At 36.8% G+C, this 24002-nt stretch overlaps 1 protein-coding gene across 3 annotated transcripts in view; it reads left to right on the top strand.

Annotated features, from left to right (window-relative positions):
* The window catches only part of FHIT (fragile histidine triad diadenosine triphosphatase), a 561152-nt gene that overhangs the window by 138678 nt on the left and 398472 nt on the right, over positions 1-24002 (top strand). For all 3 annotated transcript variants that reach the window (XM_035337741.1, XM_035337739.1, XM_035337740.1), the window contains exon 3: positions 16641-16762. In XM_035337741.1, coding sequence (XP_035193632.1) covers positions 16663-16762 — 100 coding nt within the window. In that variant the 5' untranslated portion in view covers positions 16641-16662. The remainder of the gene's footprint in view (positions 1-16640; positions 16763-24002) is intronic.

The following is a 24002-nucleotide window of genomic DNA, read 5'->3' as shown; positions in this document are numbered from 1 at the left end:
TAGCCCATTCCCCCTCGTCCTGTCACCAGGCACGTGGGAGAACAGACCAACCCCCACCTCGCTACAGCCTCCTTTCAGGTACCTGTAGAGTGCGATAAGGTCCCCCCTGAGCCTCCTCTTCTCCAGGCTAAACAGTCCCAGCTCCCTCAGCCGCTCCTCGTGAGACTTGTTCTCCAGACCCTTCACCAGCTTCGTAGCCCTTCTCTGGACTCGCTCGAGCACCTCCATGTCCTTCTTGTAGCGAGGGGCCCAAAACTGAACACAGTACTTGAGGTGCGGCCTCACCAGAGCTGAGTACAGGGGGAGCTTTTCTTTCTTTCTTTTTTTTTTTTCTTTCCCATGACATCAACTTATTTTTCATAATTTGAAAATATAGATATATATATATATCTTTATCTGATACCATTTTGACTTTACAGAAACCAGAATTCCTGACAAGCAACTTACATTGGTGTGGGAACTTTTAAAGTTCCTGCAAGTCGTAACCTTCAAATATGTTGTTTGGTTTAATATAACAGATTGGAGATGTTAATATCTTTGTAGTGCTTTTTTATGCAGTGTTTGTGTACTTGTGTTTTTGTTGCCGTTTGCTTTAATTTGTTTCTTAGCAATTAAGTACATCTTCAACAGAGAGGAAAAATGAGAAAGCTTTCTGTGGATTTTTTTCTTTTCCTTTGTTTTCCAGAAGCTCATAAAGTGAGGAATGCATGTGCATTTTATTAATTCTGTGATTAAATTGTAGGTTTTACAGTTTGTTTGCTAGAAAATGTAAAATCATTAAAAAGACTCCTGGTTTCTGGATGAATTTCAAGCTGCTGGAGCTTAGTTTTGTTAGCTACATTTTCTCTCTCTTCCCATGACTCGATATTGTGTGACACTGTACTTCAGTACATTCTAACAGATTTTAAATGAACCTTTTACAAATTAGTGAAAGAAAATTAGAAAATTTCCAGGGAAATCCCTTGCTAGATAGCACATCTGTCAGTGCATTTCAAGCTGGAGTAATTTTCATCAGCTACCATCAGCAGTTTTGTTCAAAACTCAAATAAAATGTTTGCTAAAGGCAAATACAATTATTTTAGAGCATACCTCAAACTTTGGTCAAGTACCAAATATTTTACTGCTGAAACTGTAATGTCCCAACTTATATCAACAGTGAACCAGTTAAATAAAAAAAACGAGCAGAAGCATCTGAAATGACACACAGTAGTGTGAAAATCTCGAGACATTCTGTAAGCAAAGTGAAATAGAAATGACTACGCTTTCAAGTACTGCTAATATGCAGAGATGTTTGTCTTCATCACTAGCTGAAAATGTGGCACATCGCTATGTAAATTTGATTTTACTCCTAATTAAATATTAAAAAAACCCTTAGCTTTCTGTTGCCCTTTTGAGAAGATGGAATATTATAGGTACAACATCTTAAGGTTTGATATTACTATAAACATTGTTTTATATATGTAAGATCTGTTGACAAAATATAGTGAAACATTGTTGATTTGAACAAAGAATGTCTTCCAAGTATTCTCTAAAGACATATTCTAGCTGGAATATAATAGATTTCACTTCCTTGGTCCAGCAGACATTCAAGACTGTTGATAGTTTTACGCGAGGTTAGTAAATGAGAATGTTTTTTTCTTAATTATTTTCTTAATTATTTTCCTTATTTGGACAAATACTCTCTGAAAAATCTATTTTTTGCACATTTTATTTTTCTTGTCAAATGATCAGTAAATATGTGATGACTTTCAAATTATTGAATATCCACAAATTTCATTGTAATTTGAAGCAAATTATGCTATTTTAGAGCTTTGTGTACTCCTTGAGCTGATGTAGGATCTGGTTCTGGTCTTCTATTGCTGGGTGTACCTCTTCTTGCTTTTGGTGAGCAACTTGCATGTCATCTAAAAGAAATTAGAACTGGGAAGTCTCCAGTTTTCTAGAGTCTACTTTCATGAGTCAGATGACAGGACTGTTTGTGTGGAACTCTTTCTGTAAGTTCCACGCAAGTGATGTCAGGGTGCTGTTGCAATTCTTTTTGATGCCTTGAGAGCATGCATGTTCAGTCTGGAGAGGGAGGCAGTTGCCCCTGGAAAAGGACTTAGAATCATAGAATCATTAATGCTGGAAAAGACCTTCAAGATCATCTGGTCCAACCATCAAACTTACATATACATCTTAAAAGGCTTTATCACCCTTCTCCTACAAGGTGCAAGGGGCTTCACAGAGAGAGAAAGAAGGCACTGGAGAGCATACTGGAGCAATACTGTTTCTCATCGACCCCCACGTATGTTTCTGATTTAATTTTTGCCTATGTTCACAGGAACTAGCAAAGGGAACATGTCAGTTACTGTTATTGTTGAGATTAAAAATGGAATGCCTTTGATATAAACTGAAAGGACGGTCCCCCAACATGTTTTCCTCTCCTCAGTCTCTTATGCTAATACATAATAAGTGTTAACAGAAGTAGCACTTGGACCATTTCAAGCAATTCAAGGGAAAGCTCAATAGAAGAAGCTTTGCTGAATTTACCAAGCCTAGGCAAGCTCAGTATTTTATTTTTTTAATGGAAATGTTTTTAACCAAGCTTTGTTAATTACCACTTTTGCATGTAAATCAGAGAGATTCGCAATGAGATCATAATTCTTTCTTTGTATATAAATATACAAACTGCACAGAAAGAATATGATTAAGAATGCAAAAGCAAGCAGTTGAGAGAAGAGGGTGTTAGCATTAAAGTTGGCATTGCAACCTAAATTCAGCTTCTGTTATGCATATGCATTATGATAAAGTCTTTAACTGCAAAAATTTATGTTACTTTTCCAGGAGACTTCTTCCTTACTCAGTACACGATATGGACAGTACTCAATTAATGAGCGGCTATTTAAGATGTTGTTTTATCCTTACTGTTTGATGTGTGGCCTTAAGCATTATTTACAGCACGTCATTCAGACCCGGCTCAGAAGTCAGAATTATTAATTTCCTCATAGGCTTTTCTATGCTGCTCATCACTACAGTATCCAAGTGCTTCACAGGTTTTAAATTAAATTTATCTCCACAAAGCCCCAGTGAGGGAAGTGGTATTATCTCTGTTTTACAGATGGGGAACTGACAGAGATTAAGGTCAGAAAAAAAAATCACCAAATTTGGATGCACATTTTAAGACTTAAGTTTGGGTTTATAGTGCACTTCAGATCGTGTAGTGCTTACTTTGTTCAGAAAACTGCACTTAGTACTTCAGCTTCAGGTGTGCTTTCCTCATGTCTAGAAATGTACCCCCGCATCCCCAGTGTTCAAACTGGAAATTTACATGGCATTACTCATTGCTGACAAGAAGTTTGTGTTTGCTACTTTGTGCAGCATCACAGAGGACCTCTGAGCTTTCTCTAAAAGAGATAGAGTTTCAGTGAGTCACATGGAGAGCTGAAGAGACAGTGGCTTCTGTTGAAAGCCCTACTTTATGATTTTATTATTAGATTGTTTCTTAATGCTTGTACATAAATTGGGGGTACGCAATCCATCTGAATTCTCATATTTGACAATTTCTGATTGCTTGACTTTTGCAATGGAGAAAGATTAATTGGGAATATTGAAATTCAGGATCCAGTTAATTTGGGGAATGAATATTAATTGAGAAACCATGTTGCTTAAAATTTGCTGTCTATTTTTTCTATAATATGTACTAGCAGCATCTCCCCAAATTTACTTTCATTTACTTAGTATATTCAGATTTATTTCCTCTGTGAAGACATTTTACATCCCAAAAGATTTATGAGTGAATCTAGCAAAATAATTTTCCTTTGTTTAGGAAAACCTTAATTGGCTGTTGATCTGTGTTGTGTTCTGTGATAAATACAGTGATCGGGAGTCTCTCCATTAAAGATGGGTATATTTATATATTTTCCCAAAGCTCTTTGAAATCTTTAGCTGACGATTATTAGAGAAGTGAAATGTTTCTTTTTCAGTGTGGCTCTGCTTATCAGAGCAGTGGCCATGTATGTTACAATTACCTAGCTATTTGCAGAAGCAGTTTCTTTAAATGCTTTTTTATTGTTAACCTACGTGTAGCTTGTTATTAGCCTACATTCCCACTGTTGTGCCAAGTGATTTTGTGGAACTGGAAGGCTACTTTATGCGTAGAAAGTTGGGAGGCTTTGTCCTGGCTATGTAATGCACTTGCATAAGCAAATAAATTTCTTATAACAAGAGAAAATGAAATTTTCAGTAGCTTCAGTCAGTGTCCCTTGTGCTAACAGCTGTAACCATTTCTGGGCTGCTCTGAACCAGCTATTCCCAGAGCTTTATGGTATTGCTGTGACATTATTACAGAACAACTTCTTGCTTTTGGGAAAAAATGAAAGTCAGTGAGAACTTTGCTTGACTAAGTAGAATTACCAACTGGGTAGCTTGAGTAGTACATATGGATCACAGAAATATTCCTCTAAATAATAAAGAGAAGGCAAATTAAATCCATTATTTAACAGCTGTGATGGTGGTCCAAATTTTTAATTTGAAATAACTGATTTATGCCCACTTTCTGTAAAATATTTGATCCTAGTACTCACGTAGTCAAGGCTGTAGTGGATGGCTGTGGAAATGAGCTAGCAATCTGTTTTACAAGTTATCTGTCCAGTGGAAACCAGCACAGTCCGAGGAATTCACAAATAAATGAGTTTCAGCTTTGACAAATGCCAGCCAAATTCTTGAACCTACAGAGGGACCTCCAGCTTAGTTCTCTGCCAGTTTGCTGAGCTTCAGCCTAAACATTCATCCTGCAGATTGTAGATTAAGATTTAATCATGTCTATAGATTTCTAATTACTCATGAATATCTTATTAGAAAGCCTTGCTGGCAAGGAACTCCAAAGCACTTTCAGTAAATTATACAGAAATTTGTTCCAGAATTAGTTGCAGAGCAGTCATCTGGCACCCAATTCTTGTTTAAAATGTTATCAAGTTTACTGACAAATGAGAACATAATACTGTCTCAGTTACTCCAATTCACCATGTGACCATAAATGTTTTTTTTTTTTTTTTTTTTTTTAATCTTGAAAAATTAAAAAGAGTAACACTAAAACATTTTTGTTGATGCCTGAAGTGATGTGGAGTTGGAAAGGAAGCCAAAAATGCAGCAGAAACGTACAGAATTATTTGCTTGGTTTATAGCTTGATTATGTGACTCATGCAATTCTGTACGGTGAGACTAGGTCCAGGGATAATCATTGAAACTGCCTAAAAGGAAACAAATTCAGGAACCTTGGGGTAGTCACAGACAGATTAAATTGCATGCTTTTCAGGATATTTGGCAAAAATAAATTAAAAACCAAGCTGGAGAATGGTGTGCATATACAGTAACAGTTATAATTAGTAAATGCTGCGACATACTTATGTCATAAGACCATTACTACCATGCACTTGTAGAAATCATGCATACTTAAAACTTCTCTTATGTTTAAAGGAACATTTTAAGAATTCTTCAACCTTACCAAAGGTGCAGGCCAGCATTTTGAAAATGCAGGTCTAGGCTATTTACCGCAATATATTCCTCTCTGATCTTGACTTACCTGCAGTATTTATGCTGCACAGTGTTAGGAGGAAATACCTTCCTATGTGCATACTTTTGAAATTTGACTTAAAAAGTATGGACAAGGCTGTCTTTGACTTCTCTTCCTTGTAAAAATTAACCAAAGAGGAAATGCTGGAGTTGCTACATCCTGGTTATACTTCCTGACTTCTCAGTCACCTGCTGAAACTAGAAGACTGAATGATACCTTTTAGTGGTTAACTTACTAAGATCTCACATCTACTGTGGAAAAAGGCTCATAATAAAGTAATTTCAGGTGAAAATATTGAAATAGAAAGTGTCTTGGGAGATGCACGCAGCAGTGATTGCTATTTCGGCAGGTAGTGTAGTGTTCATCATTTTACTCTAGATACAGCTTACTGTTGCATGAAGGTGTTGTGCATCTATCCTGTCCTATTTCTCCATTCTCTGTTATTCCAATTTAGCAGCCTTACTTTCACAGTTGCTCTATCAGGACAGCATACTATAACCTATAGTTGGTTACGTATGTGTATACTACTTATAGTTACTATGTATAGTTACTATGTATATAGAGAACGTAAGTTGTTGAAAATCAGAGGGAATGTGCAGTGACGAAAAGTAAAACCTAGAGCAGTGTACAGCCTTTTTCTCTGACTGGTTTCTTTACTCATGACTGCCTTTCTTTACAGTAGTTTACCAAAATGTGCAGTCTATATTTTCTGAAAGATATGCAAACTACTTTCTGTTTACAGCTATTTATTCTCTTGTTGTTTGCATGCAGTTTGCAGTCCGACTGGTTTAAATGAAGCAGAAGTTGTAAGGAAGTCATGCCCATTTACATTTCGCCTGTGACTTTTGTATAAACCTTTTAAAGAAATAAATGTCAGAATTGGAGAGCAGTTCATCTTTAATTGCGTAGTATATAATTAGGTATGTATGCCTACCATGGTGGTAGTTACATAATTAGACTGTATAGTTATAATGGTCTATGTTTTGTGCAGCAGCCTTGATCCTGCTCATCAAGATGGCAGTGTATTTTTCTTCCCAGCTGTTACATATACAGTTTGGCAGCAGCCAATGTGCACCTCTGGGCTGGCTACTTGTCATCTGTAGAAGCCTGAATTAACTACAGCAGTGCTGGCACTCACCTGACTGAGATGCTATAAGAACCATGGGGGAGAACTTATTCTTGTGGGGGGAACAGAAAGAGGTACAGGAAAGATGGGAATATACATCATTTGAAATAAGACTTCCTTAATTCCAGGTCCCATTAAAAATTTGTTTAAATGGCTTTATTTTGGAGTTCACATGCATGTATGAGGTGGTAAAATGAAAGCTAATGGGTTGTCTTAATGGTTACAACATATAGCATTAAACATAAATGAACCTCACATAAATGCAGAGAACCCACTACCTACTATTAGCTATATATAAATATAAATCTGAAAATGTAAATACATTTTCATTAAATGACTCTTTTAATCTATATGCTGTAGGATTTTTTAGGTAAAGTGCCTGCCTTTTCCTTTAAATATTTGTGTTACATTTATTAACTCAGTAAGATTGAGTGCTTGTGGAGAAACTTGGATATTAAAGGAATTGCTCCAAATATAGCAAATCCATAGCATTAGAGAGGCAAAAATTTGCTCTAATATTAACAGGTTGCATTCAGGATGAAATTACATTTGATTTAATTTGAATCAGTTTTTATTATTTTAATATTCATGTATTATTTTTTCCTTACATGGGCAAAAAGTGGTCAGGAGCCACTGTGTGTGCTTTCTCTTTTTTCCTTTTTTTTTTTTTTTTTTTTTTGAATTTCCAGAAGTCCCAGCTGTTTTCATTCTTTCTGTTGATAATTTCCTTTTTAGTAAGGCTGGATTTACTTTGACTCTGCAGTCCTTTAGTTAAAGTATTTTCACCTGAAGACAGCGAAATTTTTGGAATCTTTCAGTTTCTCTGGTGGCAAGTATCAAAAAGTTTAAAGTACAAAATACAACCAGGACAAAATAGTATAATACAGTTGATCAATCTTTAAGGTACGTACTGAATCCAACAGTTTTTTTTTTTTTTTTTGAAGTGACACTAATGGTTTCTTAGTGCTATAATGTGCATGGTGACAGTGCATCATTCCTGTCTCTTGCTGTTTCTGATGAATGTTCAAAAATAGAGTATAGTTAAAGCTCTAATACCACATATTGGAATGGTTTAAAAAAATCACACTGCTGGGAAAACCTCTCTAACATTTTTTTTAATGCTCTCAGTGATCATGTTGACCTACCTTAAATTTTCCCATCCCTGGAGCCACATGAGATCATGTAGCAGGATGTTTTAAGTTTTTTTGTTGTTGTTGTTTGTTTTTGTTTTTAAAAAAGTCTTGAGTGTGACTGGAAACTTACCATGCATCTAGTGCTCATTGTACGCTTTTGTCAAGATTTTTGTATTCGTGCTATTTCTTGGGCTGGCCCTGAGTTTTGTGGACCATCCTTTTGCAATGGCACAGATTTTATCTGATTCTCTCTTTCTGATTGTTCTCTGTTTAATACCATCATAGGATTTTGGTAAGAGCCATTTCTCTCTCCTCCCCATGGACTCCTTGAATCTTTTCACTTAGCTCCAAGCAGCTTGTCTTCTGCAACTCTATTTACTGCATCTCTTCTATCCAATACTATAGATGTCTAAATCACATTCACTCGAAGGAAACGGAAAGACACTTCAGGGGAAGACTTAGTCTTGGTATGTGTTTCTAAAGCCTATAAAGTGACTTTATGTAGTGCTATATAAGTAATAAACAAGAATGCTAAAACATGACAGCTTTTCTTCTGTCCGCATTTTTAAAGCCACCTTTTTCCACTGAAGGGTATAGCAAAAGAATATTCCTAGCTGTTCCATCACGTTAGCTCTTAGTTTGCAGCCTCAAAAGAGATGAGCTTAAACTCATATTTTTCAGTGTGCAGTGTGCTGGTCTCAATAGCAACCTTCTTCCCCCATCTCTACCTTCCCTAAGGTAGAAAGTTCCTTACACTTACATATGTCAAGAAATGTCACAATCTTTTATTGTTCCTCTAGCATGTAAAGTAGTCCTACGTAGCCATGCTGGAAGAAGGGATTTTTACAGTATAATTTCTGCCAGTTGTTGCACAGTGTGTAGCATTTCCTTGAATTTTTCCTTTTCTGCCTTTCGACTTTCTGCTTTAGAAAACAGGATGATTGGTATTAATATTTTTCCCTGATAAAAATAGAAATGTCTGGTGAAGATGTTTGTGAAGATCTAGATCAGAAGTCTTGCAATGGGATTCTGTTAAAAAGATTATCACTTGGAACATCGCTGTGTGTTGAGTTCATGGCTGTGTGCTTTGGCATAAAATGGACGTAAACCCGCTCCGGTATAATGCAAGACAGGAATTTTATTTCATGCTAGTCATAATAAATGTTTGTTTGGAAAGAGCAAAGTTTCATGTATTTCTAGGGTGCCAAAATAGCAAGGGTGTTTTAATGCGATATTTAGAAACAAGTCCTAATGTAAGGAAAAAATCAAGCTTTTATGTGATCACACAGACAAACATTGAGCTTCCACTGCCAGAATTATTTTCTCAGGATGGTTAGATGCTGTATGAGTCATCTTCTAATGAACACAATATACAAATAGACAGATGAAGTATGTAAAGCGTGCTTAGCTTTTTCATGACTCTTCTCAGACCTCATTTTTCTTTGTTTAATGGATTATACAGTTCTTTTGGCTCCACAAATCTTTTCATTTCTTGTGTATAACTTTGCACTCGTTACCTGAATTATAAGGAACAAATAAGTTGGCCTAATTTGTATTCCAAAATGCTTGTTGTAGAAATGAATTTGTCAAATAATTCTACATAATTTTAAAATATTTATGCCCTCTATGCATATTATAGGTGGTATATTGCTCTTGCTGTCTAGCTTGATTCTGTGTTTGTTGATTACCTTGTCAATGTTGTGATTGCTGTACAATGTTGCTACAGAGCTCTTCGCTTCCTTTTAGGTGTCTGTATCCTTCTCAGTCAACAAAGATGTGTGTGTCTGGAAGTTTGAATTTCTTATTTATTTATTTATTTACTTAATGAAGATTGTAAATATCATAGGAATGACAGACCAGATAACTGGGAGAGAGGTGTGGCCATAGACAAGAAGTTTAATGCCTGAAGAGGAACAAATCTGAAAAATTGTTCGATCTTTTTCTGCTGAGCATGATGTTATACGGTATGGAATGTCTCCTTGGCCAGTTAAGGGTGTCTGTCCTGGCTGTGTTCACTCCCAGTTTCTTGCTCACCCCTGGGCTACTTGCTAGCAGTATGTAGAATGGGAGAAAAAGAGAAAGCCTTGTTCAGCAATAGCTAAAACATTGGTCTGTCATCAGTATCGTTTTAGTCACAAATTCAAAACGCAGTGCCATGCAAGCTACTATGAAGAAAGTTAACCCTATCCCACTCAGATCAGTATAATTAGTAACTAGGTAATTTTCATCAGGATCCATTCATCAGGCCTCCATCAGGTTCCTGTTCATGATGCTATTAGTGTTACCTGGATTGTGCTGTGCTCAGGGCAGTGTGTAAACCTTGTGTAGACATGCTCTTGGGTCTCCTGGTGTAAACCAAGAGCTACAGATAAGAAGTTGGAGAAGAAGAGGAGGAAGGGGCCATTCTTGTCATGGTCACTCCGCAGGCAAATCTGCTGTAGCAGCAGTACTGGAGCTTGTAGGTGCAAGGCTGTGAGGACAACAGTGTGAGAGCAGAATGGAAAAACAGCCTTGGTGGTGCTGGGAAAAGTACTGCTTCAGCGTGGGTGAAAGGGAACAGGTAATTTAACTTGTTTGACTATGCTAAGAAAACAGCACGATGTTTAAATAGTAAGAATTTTGATGTTTTCTTTGCTGCTAGATTAAGAAGGTGAAGCCACTTGTAGTGGATTCAAGTCCATCATAATCTGTGTATGATGTAAGAAATCACTCCCTGTCAGCACTGCCAGGACTGGTTGCATGCATCACATTTAATGGGCTTTCTGTTCAGTAGCTTCTGTGGGTGGTGAAAATGGAAAACAATCTACACAAGCTTCTCCCCTCAATGGCATGTAGAGCATTAAATACCAACCCCATTGAGAGAAACTAAGCTTTGGCTGTCAGATGCTTGAGCACCTTTCCTAGTTTTATAATAATTCTTGGCTTTTTCAGAACAGAAATAGCATTGGGATGCTATATTTTTTCTGGCAGAGACATAGTCTTTTTTCGTTGTTTTATTTTAATTAGAGGGCTTTTTCTGAAATTGGAAGAATTCAAAATATATAGTTAAATCTTGTACAAGGGGAGAAGTGGAGGATGCTGAGACGTAGCCACTGTAGGCAGAAAGGCATAGTAGAAGAAATGAGTAATTTTAGAATAATATTTTTTTTTGTTGTTGTTAGTGTTTTTAAGTTCTCTTTGATCAAAGTGGCAAATCCTCACTACTAGGAACAAGAAAATTCATTGCTATGTGCTTAGGTTAAATAAGTAATAGCCTGAACTGTGTGGATTTCATCTTCACAAAGTAGCAGCAATGGGAGGGAATAATTTAAAAAACGCTAAAGCACAACGAGAGGAGATAGCATGCAGGGCAGTTCTTCATTGTATGACATTCATTGAATGTGGTGAAGAATTCAGATGTCTAAGTAGAAATATCTCTCTCTGCACAATCACACCTTTTAGAGGGAAAAATTCCAAATATACATTAAGGATATAATTGTGGGGGATAATGGGCAGCTTAGGAAATGCCATAGGAAAATCTGAAGTTAGCCACAAGCATCATTAACTGTAGATGATATGCATCATTTAACCACACAGCACAAGTTGTCTTATCTTGTAGATTAAAAAACAAACAAACAAAAAGACTTTTCTTTTTTTTTCCCATTTTGTTGTGTTTTAACATTGAAATTGAGTAGCAAAATAAGGATGGTCAAAATTAACGAACAGGTGACATTAATACAGTACAATGGGAAATGTTAGATTAAACATACTTCTCACCTTGTTTCTGAAATATTCATATACATTAGAACAGAGAGATAATGGTATTATAATTGTCTCTTTTCAATATACACATTTTACGTGAGCAGCCCATTTTCCATTATCTTATGTTCTGTCCTCACAAGCAAATTTGTAGCTTCTCTAGAACACTGCTAATGCAACTGTTTGGCACAAGCCTTGAATTTGGTTCCCAGCAGGTGGTGACCTCAACACCTCCTAGCTAAGAACAATTAACTGTACGATAAAATAAAAGGGCATTATGGAGTACTAGCACTAAACCCTCAGCCCCCCAAACCAAATACATTGGGAGAATTGACACCTAAGTTTAGATTTCTTCTCAAAATTGCATTAAATGTATGAGTAGCATTTGTAGAGGCTGGGCAAATATAATATGACTGTTCTTGAAATTTTACGAAACTAATAATATTTGAAAATATGTCAGTGTATCTCATTTTTTTTCTTAATTTTAACACTCTTACTTTTTAGGGTGTAATGTAGAATGCCAATGTAAGGGTCTGTTTTGTTTTGTTTTCGTTTGTTTGTTTCTTCCCTTCTAGTAGAGGTTATACAGATTTGAGATCTGTTGTGACTGTAAAATTAGTCCACTTGCTATATTAGCCTTTAACACTATACTCCCACCTACAACTACAGGAACACAGCATGAAGGAAATTTAATTAGGAAAATGAGGGAGATGAAAAAGGCAATGTAATATATATGCACAATATGAAGAAGAGTAAATACACTTTTCATCTGAATAGTCAGAATAGAAACTGTGTTAAACTGAGCTGAAATTTTCTTTTATTAGAAATGGATTTCTTCCATTTTTTAACATTACTACCTAATTGTCCTCCTTATTACTGGGATTAGAAAGACTACTATCATTAAAGAAGAAACATCTTTCACAAATTATATTTAGATTATGGTTTTAGCTGGCAATGACCTTCTCATTATGTGAAAAATGGAAATCCCCAGGGGAACAGACTTAGTGAGGTGATTCCTATCAGCAGGGAAGCCTTGTGCACACACTATTTGCATCTCATGACCTGCATGCATACACCTGTACTGTATCAATTTCTGCTTGTTTACAGGTCATTCAAGCAGTAAGCAGGTAGAATTCGGATGACTGAGAACCCGCTCTGCTGGTAGCAGTTTCCTGCCTCACTGCACTCTGGAATATTCCAGCCTTGCTGCAGAGTGCTGCTACACAGCCATGAGTTTTTCAGTTACAACCGTTACTCATTTCCCTATTGTTTTTTTAGCATTTGTATTGGTACTAAGCATAGATGATCACGTTTTACAGAAAAAAATACAAAGGATCACTAAGGCAGAAAAGAGCTTAAGTAATATCTAATAGATAATGAATAATTGTTTAAGATAAGAAATCCCATAATCCCCTTTCATAATTGGAGAGGAGAGCACTGGGGTCTGCAGGGTTACACAGTGCAACCAATACAACCATCATACATTTGAAACACGTGTTATTTATTTAGTCTGAATCAAGAGAAAGAAATACACCATTCAGGTACATTATTATATGGTAAGCAAATACAAAAGCATTTAATACATTACTTTCATGCATGAAATTTCAAAATGTTCTAATGATTATTTCATCTCTAGGTTCTGGCTCAGACCAAGTGTGCTGTAACCTGATTTTTCAGACTCTTGCTTAGGGAGGTGTGAGGCCAGTGTTTTTATTGCACTTACCCTTCCTGGATGCATGCAGTAGGTATATTATGAACACGTGGTGTGGTTGATCTAAATTCTGCAGGCTGCAGTTACTGTGTGTGGATCCATTTAGAATTTTCAGAAAATGCATTTTTATTGCTTTTAAAGAATTGAAAATATTCATTAGGATTAGAAAAAGAGCAGTGGTGAACCAAACTCTATGCCAAATAGTGCTGTGTATGTTTATTTTGACAAATGTGTTGAGTGTATTTATGCAGGTTGTCAGCTCAGTATCTCCCCCAAAATAAAGTATCTCCCCCAAAATAAAGAAGGATATATGATTTATTTATTTATTTATTTATTTATTTATTTTTTATATGACCTTTGGATATGTATTTCTCCTAATACAGCTTATGGTTAATTTTAATTAAAAAAAAAACATTCCAGAGTTGAAATTATGGTCAGTATCTGATAAGTCCTGAAGAGACTTCTCCTTTACAGTGTTGCTGTGTGTTGCAGACATAACCTCCACAAGATCACTGCAGGCTGCACAGACTGCCTGTGACAATGTGGAGAGCTGCATAATCATGGCCTTGGTTTCCAGTGGTGACCGGTCTATGTAGGGCCAGGGTAGGAAGAAGGAAACTCTGCCTCTTCCCTGCCTGGCACGGGTTGGCTGCTGGAGCAGTACCAGCTGCCTGCAATGCATCATTTGACTTCAGGTAAACCCAAATGTCAGTTTGGGAATTTGGGCTCCGTTCCATCACAGTGGTACATTCTACCTAATCCCTTGCAGTACTAGTTGTTTCTATTCTGAGATATTGAATGCTTAGCATTTCCCCTGAATTTAACGTCTTTTGAGTGGAGATGTTAAACAGAGGCCTTAAGGTCTGACTAGTAGTCCACTATTAAATCCAAATACAATTCCTAATCCTCAGAGTTAGAGAGGGAGAGGGAAATACATTTTTATTGTATGGCTATGTAGTGGGTTTATGTGGCAAGGTTTTGGTAGCCGGGAGCCATAGCTGTGGCTTCTGTGAGAAGAATCTAGAAGCTGCCGCATGTTAGATAAGGGCCCCACTGCTGACCAGAGCCAAGCCAATTAGCGATGTTGTTTGCACCTCTGTGAGAGCATATTTAAGAAAGAAAAATAAAACAAAACAAACAAAACAACAACAACAAAATACTGCTTCACAGCAGCTAGGAGAGTGAGAGGAGTGAGAAACAGCCTTGCAGGTGCCAAGGTCAGTGAAGAAGGAGGAGGAGAGGTGCTCCAGGTGCTGGAGGAGAAGTCCCCTGCGGCCTGTGGTGAGGACCATGGTGAAGCAGGATGTCCCCCTGCAGCCCATGGAGTACCACGGTGGAGCAGGGTTCCACGCTGCAGCCCGTGGAGGAGACCACGGTGGAGCAGGTGGACCTGCACTGAATCAGGCTGCAGCCTGTGGAGGGCCCCTGCCGAGGCCCCGGGCCAGACCTGTAGCCTGTGGAAAGGAGCCCATGCAGGAGCAGGTGACCTGGCAGGAGCTGCTGCCCATGGGGGACCCAGGTTGGAGCAGTTTGCTCCTGATGGATAGACCCCATGGTATGGACCCATATCTGGAGCAGTTCTTGAAGAGCTGCTGCCTGTTGGAAGCCCAAGCAGGATCAGTTCAGGGAGGATGGCATCCTGTGGGAGGGACTCCATGGTGCAGGGGACGAGAATGACCAAGAAGGAGTGGTGGAGATGAAGAGCTATAGACTGACCACAACCCCAATTCCCCCTTCCCCCTGTGCTGGTCAGGAGGAGGAGGTGGAAGAGGGTGGATGGGGGGAAGATGTTTTTTTTTTTTTTTTTTTTTTTTTTTTTTTTCCCTTTGTTTCTCACTTCTCTAGATTGTTAGTAATAGGTAATAAATCTTACTGTCTCCCTTCTCTGAGTCTGTTTTGCCCATCATGATAATTGTTGAACGTTCTCCCCGTCCTTATCACAAACCTTGAGCTCTTTGTGTTGTATTTTCTCCCGCTCCTCAAAGAGGAATGGGGAGTGAGAGAGCAGCCGTGGTGGAACTCGGCTGTCCACCTGAGTAAAACCACCACAGGATATTAATGTATTTGGTGGGATAGTAGGATATTTAGGTATTTAGTAGAAATACATAATATATCTAATATGTATAAATAACAAGTATATAATTTAGTTGAGTACTTCTGTGGAATCAGCTGAAAAATCTGGGTCTTCCTTCCAAGAACAAGAATGTTTCACTTCCCAAATACACTTTCCAAGTGCGTGCACTTTGATGGGTTTGGTGTATGTACCTGTACCTTTTGCTTGAGCAGATAGAAGGAGTGGGACACTAAATTACAAGAAAACGTTTAGATTAAGAACCACATGAAAATGGAATCCATGCCAAGGACCTGAAATGCATATATCCATGCATTTGAGTCTTACTAAACACCATAGGCTTGCAAGAAAAAAACTGCAGCCAAAGACTCCATTTGACTCTAATAGCGTCTTTTCCTCCATCAAAGTAACTCATAAAACTGAATTTTCTGATGAGTCACTTGGTTCAAGCAAGGTAATACAATTGTAATGCTTTTGATGTCTTTGAAGTATTGTGTCACATGAATTTTTTCATAACATCATATTTTACTCTGCGGCATCTTGGATATTTCTGATAGAATTAAATATGTTAAATAATTTAGGGCTTAAAGACCTAAAATAGATACTATTAGGATTATGCCTTAGTTATTTAAGCATGATTTTCATTCTCTCCAAAAGACAAGAAAATTTTAGTGAATGAAAGTGGGAATCTTTGGCTCTCTATTTAAGAGAAAAAGTTGCACATAGCTATTGATCTTCGTGTCAGTTGCTCAGTTTGGAAAGCATGGACAGAAAATGACCAACTAATTTGTTTTTCTTAGTTCACTGGTATTTCTTCAGTTGAGGTATTTAGTGGACAGGTTGATTTAGAAAATGTAGTTTCTTTATTTTGGAAGCCTCTGGGTGCATTGGTTCACAAGGGGAATGTGAAATATTAGGGGGGTTGGACCCGATGATCTTTCGAGGTCCCTTCCAACTCCTACAGTTCTGTGATTCTGTGAAAAATAATTATTTGTGCTTTTCTAAGCACATATGACTCAAAATGTATATAACACACAATGCATGAAAATGGGAAGAAGAAATTAACTCTCTGTCCCAAATTTTGTAGTCCAACCAAGATGATTGGTTTTAGAAATCAATGTAAAATCATGCTTTGGAAAGAAGTCACCCCTCCACATGAGTGATATTTTTGGAGAGGTTGGTGATGCCTTGGTGAGCCCAGGAGGTACTTTTTTTCAGAAGCAACCCAGACAACCTGGCTGTCTTGTTCCTGTTGCTCAGAAAAACAAAGTCAGTCTCATAATTATCTTAACTATTGTCTCTTTCAGAGCCCAAAGATTAACATTTATCATGCTGAGATTTGGGCAGCACATCATCAAGCCCTCTGTGGTCTTCCTGAAAACTGAGCTCTCCTTTGCTCTTGTGAACCGCAAGCCAGTGGTCCCAGGACGTATCCTTTTGAGCAGTGCCTTGGCCTTGGGTGCCCGTACTCTGTGGAGAAGCTGAGGAAGGTTGGTGCGTGCTCTGAAGGCCAGGTAGGATGTTGCGCGGATTTATTCTGAAACCAGGCGGTGGAATGTAATACGCTTGATTGGTGTTGCAGAACTGCCGAAAAGAGTTGCTTAGCAACTGTGACCTTACAGGTGAATTTCTATTGACCTTTTCACCACAGAAGATGTAAAAAACAACCAGGTGCTACTAAAAGCATTTTAAAGTGTATTGGAGAGGGTACTGTTTAAATTCCATATTATGCTAAATAATACATCCTGCTTCCCTTTTAATAACGTCACTTATTTTTAGATGTGGTAACTTCTTTATGGAGGATTTTCAACTTCTTGTAGCTAAATGTACACAATTTGTCAAATGGCAGCAGAATTCTCTATGAAGACTATTATTTTTTGGGGGGAACAGATTGCTTTGATTAGTTTAGGTAGAAATGAATTAAATAAACCATCTGTATAGCAAACAGATGCTTCCTGAGGAAAAATGAATCCCCATGTTGTAAGGAAAACTTAGTTTTCTGAAACTTTAAAGGAACATGATTGTGAAAGATGCTAAATGCATCTATTTAGTTTATTTTATAATGTTGTGTATTATTTCATAGTCAGAACTCTGGTGCTGTGTAACTTGTGCTGATTTCAGTGGCTGGAGGTGGAACTTTTCAGAAATACTCAGGACTGATCATTTCCACAGAGGTTTATGGTAAAATTTTAGTAGGAACTGTTAAGAAATGGCTGAATGCATGTCGGGGAAAAAAAAGTCTGGAGCTCATTGAAAGCTTTCTTGTTTTTCTGTACTTCTTTGTTGTTTCTCAAAATTTAATATATAATTTTAAATTTAGTATCTTTTAATATCATTTTATATCTATAAATGTATTTTATGTCTCTGAAATTTTGTATGGCCCTCTCCTCTCATTACTTCTGTATATTATAATTGTTCAATATCTAGAACTTCTTGGCGTACCTGTTTTGAATGTTTCTATTCATTCCAGAAGTCAGATCACTTGGTAATATATGTATGACAAATATGCACAGACTTTATAGAAACTAAACACATTACTATCTCACCCAGATGTATTAACGAATTAAACTAATTATTCTTCTCCAGTAAAAGTTTCTAAGCTATCTGATGTAAATCGACATGGTTTACAGAGACATCATATTTTTAGGCAAAATACATCAAAATATGTTCAAAGATATCTAAAGATACTATCACGTTAATCATTGTGAGTTGAAGAGCCTGTAAAGAAGAGCCTGTTTGACCAGCGTGTAGGTTTATGCATTGTCCAGGTCAGATAGTAAACAAAATGTTTTCTGTACTGTATGTGGAAGTTTTTAAAACAACAGTTAACAATTCTGTTGGTTAGTTAAGTGAACAATCGTATCTGTTATTAGACAATGAAGAGGTATTTCAGATGAAAGAGAGTTGTTTTAAACTTTTGTTAGCATCTAGAAGTGACAGTTTAAGGAGCCTATAAAACTTAATTATTACAAGCTTCTTTCCTTCTTAAATAATTAAAGATTATAAACTCTAGTTGCATAGTTATTGCTGACTGTTTGGCAGATACATTTATTTGTTCAGGCTTAGTTTTGTTATCCCTGTAATGAGTATTGCAGCATATTTTATAGTGTCACATTGTTTTAATAGCTTGAGTGTTGTAATATATAATATAGTCTTTGTTTCTCTGTTGAATAAATGTTCAGGTAATAAAACTCCAACACTTCCCCTCTCTCATTACACTAAGAAAAAAATTAGAAAAGATCTTAATGCAAAGGCTGGAACACAGTATGTAAAATAGAGCAATTTGCAGTTGTAAGCTTTTAAAATGTCTGTATAATGCAGCATTTGTCTCGAGACCTGGCAGTAACAAGTGTATTTTCTTTGTTTTATTGCAATAATTTTATCTGCCTTGTCTTTGGCACACTTATGACATTTTTTTTTTTTTTTCTGTAGAAAATAAAATATTAATGCATGTGAATTAGAGAGACAAAGGAAATCAGTTTGAAAGCCAGCTCACTCCAGGTGGTGGCTTTAATTAACTTGTAAGGTTGAAATTCCATCTTGAAACAGAACATAGGATTGGAGTTGTGAATTTGTTGTAATAGTTTTAAAATACAGCTGTGCTCTGAGAAATTTCAGTAAAAATGCTCTCGTAGAGATCATTGTTTCGTGATTTGAGCAAACCTAAAGAATGTTTTCTCAGGTAACACATTAAAAGTTTTGTTTTATTTCTATCTGTCGGTCCTGTGAATTCAGCTTGACACTTGAAAGTCAAACTGTGCTAGTTACCAAGAGTAGGAATAGCAAGGACTACTATTCCTGATAAGGGAAGAGCTGCCCTGTTCCTGGAGAGAACTGCCTTATTTGATGCAGCATTAGACTTCTGTCTAATGGGTAATGAACTTTTTTTTTCCATCAGAACCCTTTGAGGGAAGATGTAGTAATTATTGCAGATTGTTGAATAAGTAGCTGGTATCTTAGTATGGAGTAGGGGGTATGTAATGTTAAACTGGAATCTCTGCTGTCCAGGCAAAAATGTGCTCTTTTGGTTGATGCTAGTAGCAAACTTATTCACTTCATTTGGCACAACCAAACTGAGACGGAGAGCTATGCATGGTCAGGGTGCAGAATTAGTGTTTTCCCCCACCCCCACCCCGCCCAAGGGGCTCAAGAGGTCTTGATTAATGTCATATTGTTTTGGGGGGTGTTTTTTTCCCCCCTGTTTTGTACAGAAATGCTGCAATATTGTTTCAGTAATCCCTGTGGATTCTCACAGAGACAAAAGTCTAGATGGTAATACTGTATGCAGCGAAAATCTTAGCAGTTAGTTTGGGAGCAGGGAGGAGGTGAGCCACACACTGTGCATCTCCCAGCAAGCTTACACAGGTACAAATACCATTTTTCATGAAAAGTAGAGTCCCTGTTTCCTATAAGTGCTGTTAACTTGCTGCTCTGTGAAGAGAGATTGTGCAAGTAGTCTGTTGCTGTCGTAACAACTACTAGTTGTATTAGAGAAGGTAGCTATTCACTAGTTGCAATAGTTCCCGGGGTGTTGATAGTCACTGGATGCAGCCCTTCCTTCGCTCAGAATGCACCAAGCAAGAAGCTCTAAGAGCAATGTTTCTGGTTGTCTTCTCAATTCATTTCTTTCACAGTCTTGCTGCTTCCATAGATCAGAGCAGAACTGTAGTGTGTTTTTAAGAAAATCCATCTGCTCCTTGACGTGGATTTTTTACTCTTTAATATGGCTACAAATACTTTGTGAATGACCTACCATTTTATTGATGTTTTCCTAGCCATACACCACGGCTCTACATGGTTTTACTCATATCTTCAATAAATATGATCTGTGTTTTTTAATCACTTTCTCACTGTATTGTGCAGGATGCTTGCTTTCATCTGGTGTTAAACATGAAAAATGAATTTGAACATTAGTAGAATCCATTTGGGAACTAGAACTTTTTTTTTTTTTTTTGGTAAATAAAATTTTTTCATTTGTGATGTCCTACTTTTTTTTTTTTTTTTTTTTTTCTTTTTTTTTCTTTTTCATCAGACAAGGTATTGATCTTTGGATTTCTATTCAAGATGCCATAAGGAGAACTAGCAGAACAGGAACACAGCAACATTTGTAAATTGATTGAATGCAATAGGTAATGACAGAGACAAACATCAGATCTATGGCAATACTATATTATACAAAGCATTTTTCAACAGTTTATTGAATTGGTTATTAAAAGAAAAAAAAACCTATATACTTTCCATCTGGGAATGATGAGCTGAGGGCTATCAGAACGAAGCAATTTTATAGTAATTCATGGTAGACACCTTCAATAAGCACACACGTATGTGCATATAATAAATTAGTATAAATGCTTTATAAAAAAATCATCTAGGGTTTATTAAAAAGGTTGTTGCACTTAAAAACAAAACAAACAAAAAACCCACCTCACTGTTCAGCTGTTATATATTAAGTGTTGCTGGATTACTTGGTATTACTCTATTCCATAGAGATCTGCTGTCTTCCACCACAAAGTATTCTGATTATAGGGAATAGAGTATATATAAAAAATGAAAGTGTAGGATTTTTTTTTCTGTCAATTTTACCACTACATAAAGTTAGTGGCCATTCTTTGTTGCTGAGGCATTGCATTGTGCTGTTTTGTGAGTCACCGTAACTTGTTCTTTTCTTAATGAGTAGAGAAAACATGAGTTGGCCCAGATGCTCCTTCAAAGATTTGAAAACACCCTAAGCTGTTCTGGATCTGTTGCACTTGGGGGGGGGGGGATGCAATTTAGGTCATCCAATATAAGAATAGCATATGGTATGCTGTACAATGTATTTGTCTGTGAGCTCTCAAATATTATCGAATTGTTGCATTACTTGAGACTGACATAGTCTTAATTGTGGCAAAATATTTGAAGTTAAACAAATCATACTAATCAGCATGGTGTGTTAACATATATTCAAAGTAATTAATTTAGTTACAGTCGTGATAGATTTTTCCGTTGAAGATAGGACATTGGTACTGGAAAGACAGGTTCTCTCACAAGTTTGGTTGAAAAAATCGGTGCTTAGCATGAATATAAAGTTTTAATCCTTCCTGAAGTTACAGAGCCACTGTCTATTGTGATTTCGCTAGCTTGTACATTGAACATATATCACATCGGTATTTATGTTACATAATTATGAACGTTATGTATTTAAGCCCAAACAAATGTTAATATTTGCCATAAAATGAGGCTTTAAAAAATAAAATTCAGTTATTGCAGAATGTAAATAATTGCATTTACATATTGTGAAAATATACACTGCACTGTTACAACTACCCATTATACATATCCAGCCCTGTGGGAAAGTATTCTTCAGTGCTGGTTGCTGGAGCGTCATATACATTACTTTTGTTATTAGTTTGCATTAGCACAATGCTAAGGAGCAGTCGTGAAGCAGTGCCACGGTGTGTCAGTTGCCTTTCAAGTAAAGAGCTAAAAATAGCTGTTTTCTGTGAAGACTTTGTAACCTAAGTAGGGCATTGGGGATAGCAATGGTATCACATAAAGATAGAAAATGTTGCTTGGTACAATCAGGACTGAACTTTCTACTTGAATTTCTCAAATTTTCTAGGCATGCTGGAAGAAGAGAGCACGAGGAACAGGGATGCAGTAGCTTTGCTGGTGTAGAAAAAACTTTCTGAGTGAGAATAGATATGTGATGGATGTGGTGTGAAAATGTGGGGAAAATAGTGTATTTCTACAGCAGGAATGCAGAAGAGATTCAGACTTACTTTCTATATTTTCAGTATCTAATAATTTCTTTTTGAGATCCCAGGCTGAAGCTGTTCAACATCAGTACAGTTTTTTTTTTTTTTTTTTTTTTTTTTTTCCCCGTCAAATCCCAGATAAAGCTGTTCCATGACTCTTTTTTATATGAGCAGCCTTGATCCCTTAAGTAGGACTTACTAATGCTGTAATATTTGCATGCACAAATGAGAGTGAGAAAAACAATTCCTATCCTTACTATTTTTTAGCTAAGTTGAACTATCTTGCACAGAAGGTAAGAAGTGAGAGCGAACCCCTGGCAGCAGCAAACCAGTAGGTCAGCTTCATTGTATTCTCACGCTACCTTCTGGGAAAAAAAATGTTCAGCTCAGACAGCCCAAAGAATAACTGCTCAGCTCTGTCTATGCAAACCACTTGAATTTAGTGGTGATAGAGAGGCCAGTTAATTATCTCAGGGCTGGAGTCATTTTGTTTGCAGTCTACAAACAAAGCAATAGTGTTTGACTCGCATTAGGAAATGCTGCTTCAGAAGATAATAGATTCAGGCTTGTATGCAGAAAAGCTTGTCTGTCAGTCTGTCTGTTTCTCTTTGTTTCTTTGTATTTTTCAACTGTATCATTTGATCTAATAAAAACACTTTCTCTCCCTTCAAATCTTGCCTCACTTGAAAGGTGCTCATTGTTGAAGGAGACATACTTCATGATAAGGGTTTATCTATTCTGTTTGCATGGTTAAGGTAGCATTAATATGATGGTATTGATGAATATCCCATTCTAAATGCTTTGTGCCAGCATTTCAGGAAGAACGAAAAACTGAAAGTAATGAAATCAAACATTTTCTTTGCTAATTTGCAAGCGGACTAAGTTACTAAATAAATTACTCATTTATGTGCATTCAGCAGAATAATGATAAAAATTTCTCAGGATGTAGCACAACCTACTTTGGAAGAATTATTAACAAAGCTGTTTTAAGGCCACATTTGGGAGAGGCAGTAGCTCCCAAGGTAGGACCTGGTACTTCATATAAAATCAATCTTACCAAATGCCATAGAGGGATTGGCAGTCTCTTATTAGTTATGTGTTCAACTGACCTTCAAATCTCACTATATAAAATGTGATCTCAGAAAAAAAGAATAGAAAAAAAAATTAGGTGTGTGTTATAATAGGTTGGATCTGTGCAATTAAATTTCTTGGCGACAATGTTAACATGCTGATATCCAACTAAAAAAGTATCATTCTCGTCTAATCTCTTATTCACCTCTTCATTTTCATTATTGTTTGAAACTTATAAATGAATTAGAAAGAAAACAACAACAACAAACCCACCACCACATTATGTATGAACTTCCTTTATGTATTTCAGTGGCATGCACTATATAGTTTTGAAGGTGTGCTACTAATGTATGTCCTCTAAAAGTGAATTGTTTGTCCTTATAAGCTCCAGGCACATGCAGAAGAATTCTGAAGCATAGTCTGTGAGTACTACTACTGTGGTACCTATTATGCATACTTATACCGTGCCAATATTTAAAGAACAGTATGAAAAGGCTGTTCTTGTCATCATGAAAAAATGTAAAACTTCTATATTTTAGATCAGTTGGCTGCTGATTGCTATGGAAGGTCATATTTCATAGCTGCTACCTAGTGTCTTCCCCATGTTGTTTTTATTTTTTATTTTATACATTTTTACATAATTTTTAAGAGCCAAATTTATATTGAATGCATGTATTTTTGAGTGTTGAAACTATTTAATTGAATTCACATTCATATGTAAAATTATTTCACTTTTAGGTTAGTTACAGCCTCACATTTTCTCTTCTTTAACATCATTCATAATTTGCAGAGCACATTAACATTTGCACATCAACTTATATCTGTAGATGTACCGTGAGACTCCTGTCACTGGGGTAGCAG

This window comes from Oxyura jamaicensis, chromosome 12 (assembly GCF_011077185.1).
Source record: "Oxyura jamaicensis isolate SHBP4307 breed ruddy duck chromosome 12, BPBGC_Ojam_1.0, whole genome shotgun sequence".
Lineage (NCBI taxonomy): Eukaryota > Metazoa > Chordata > Aves > Anseriformes > Anatidae > Oxyura > Oxyura jamaicensis.
This window is presented reverse-complemented; position numbering and strand designations above follow the sequence as displayed.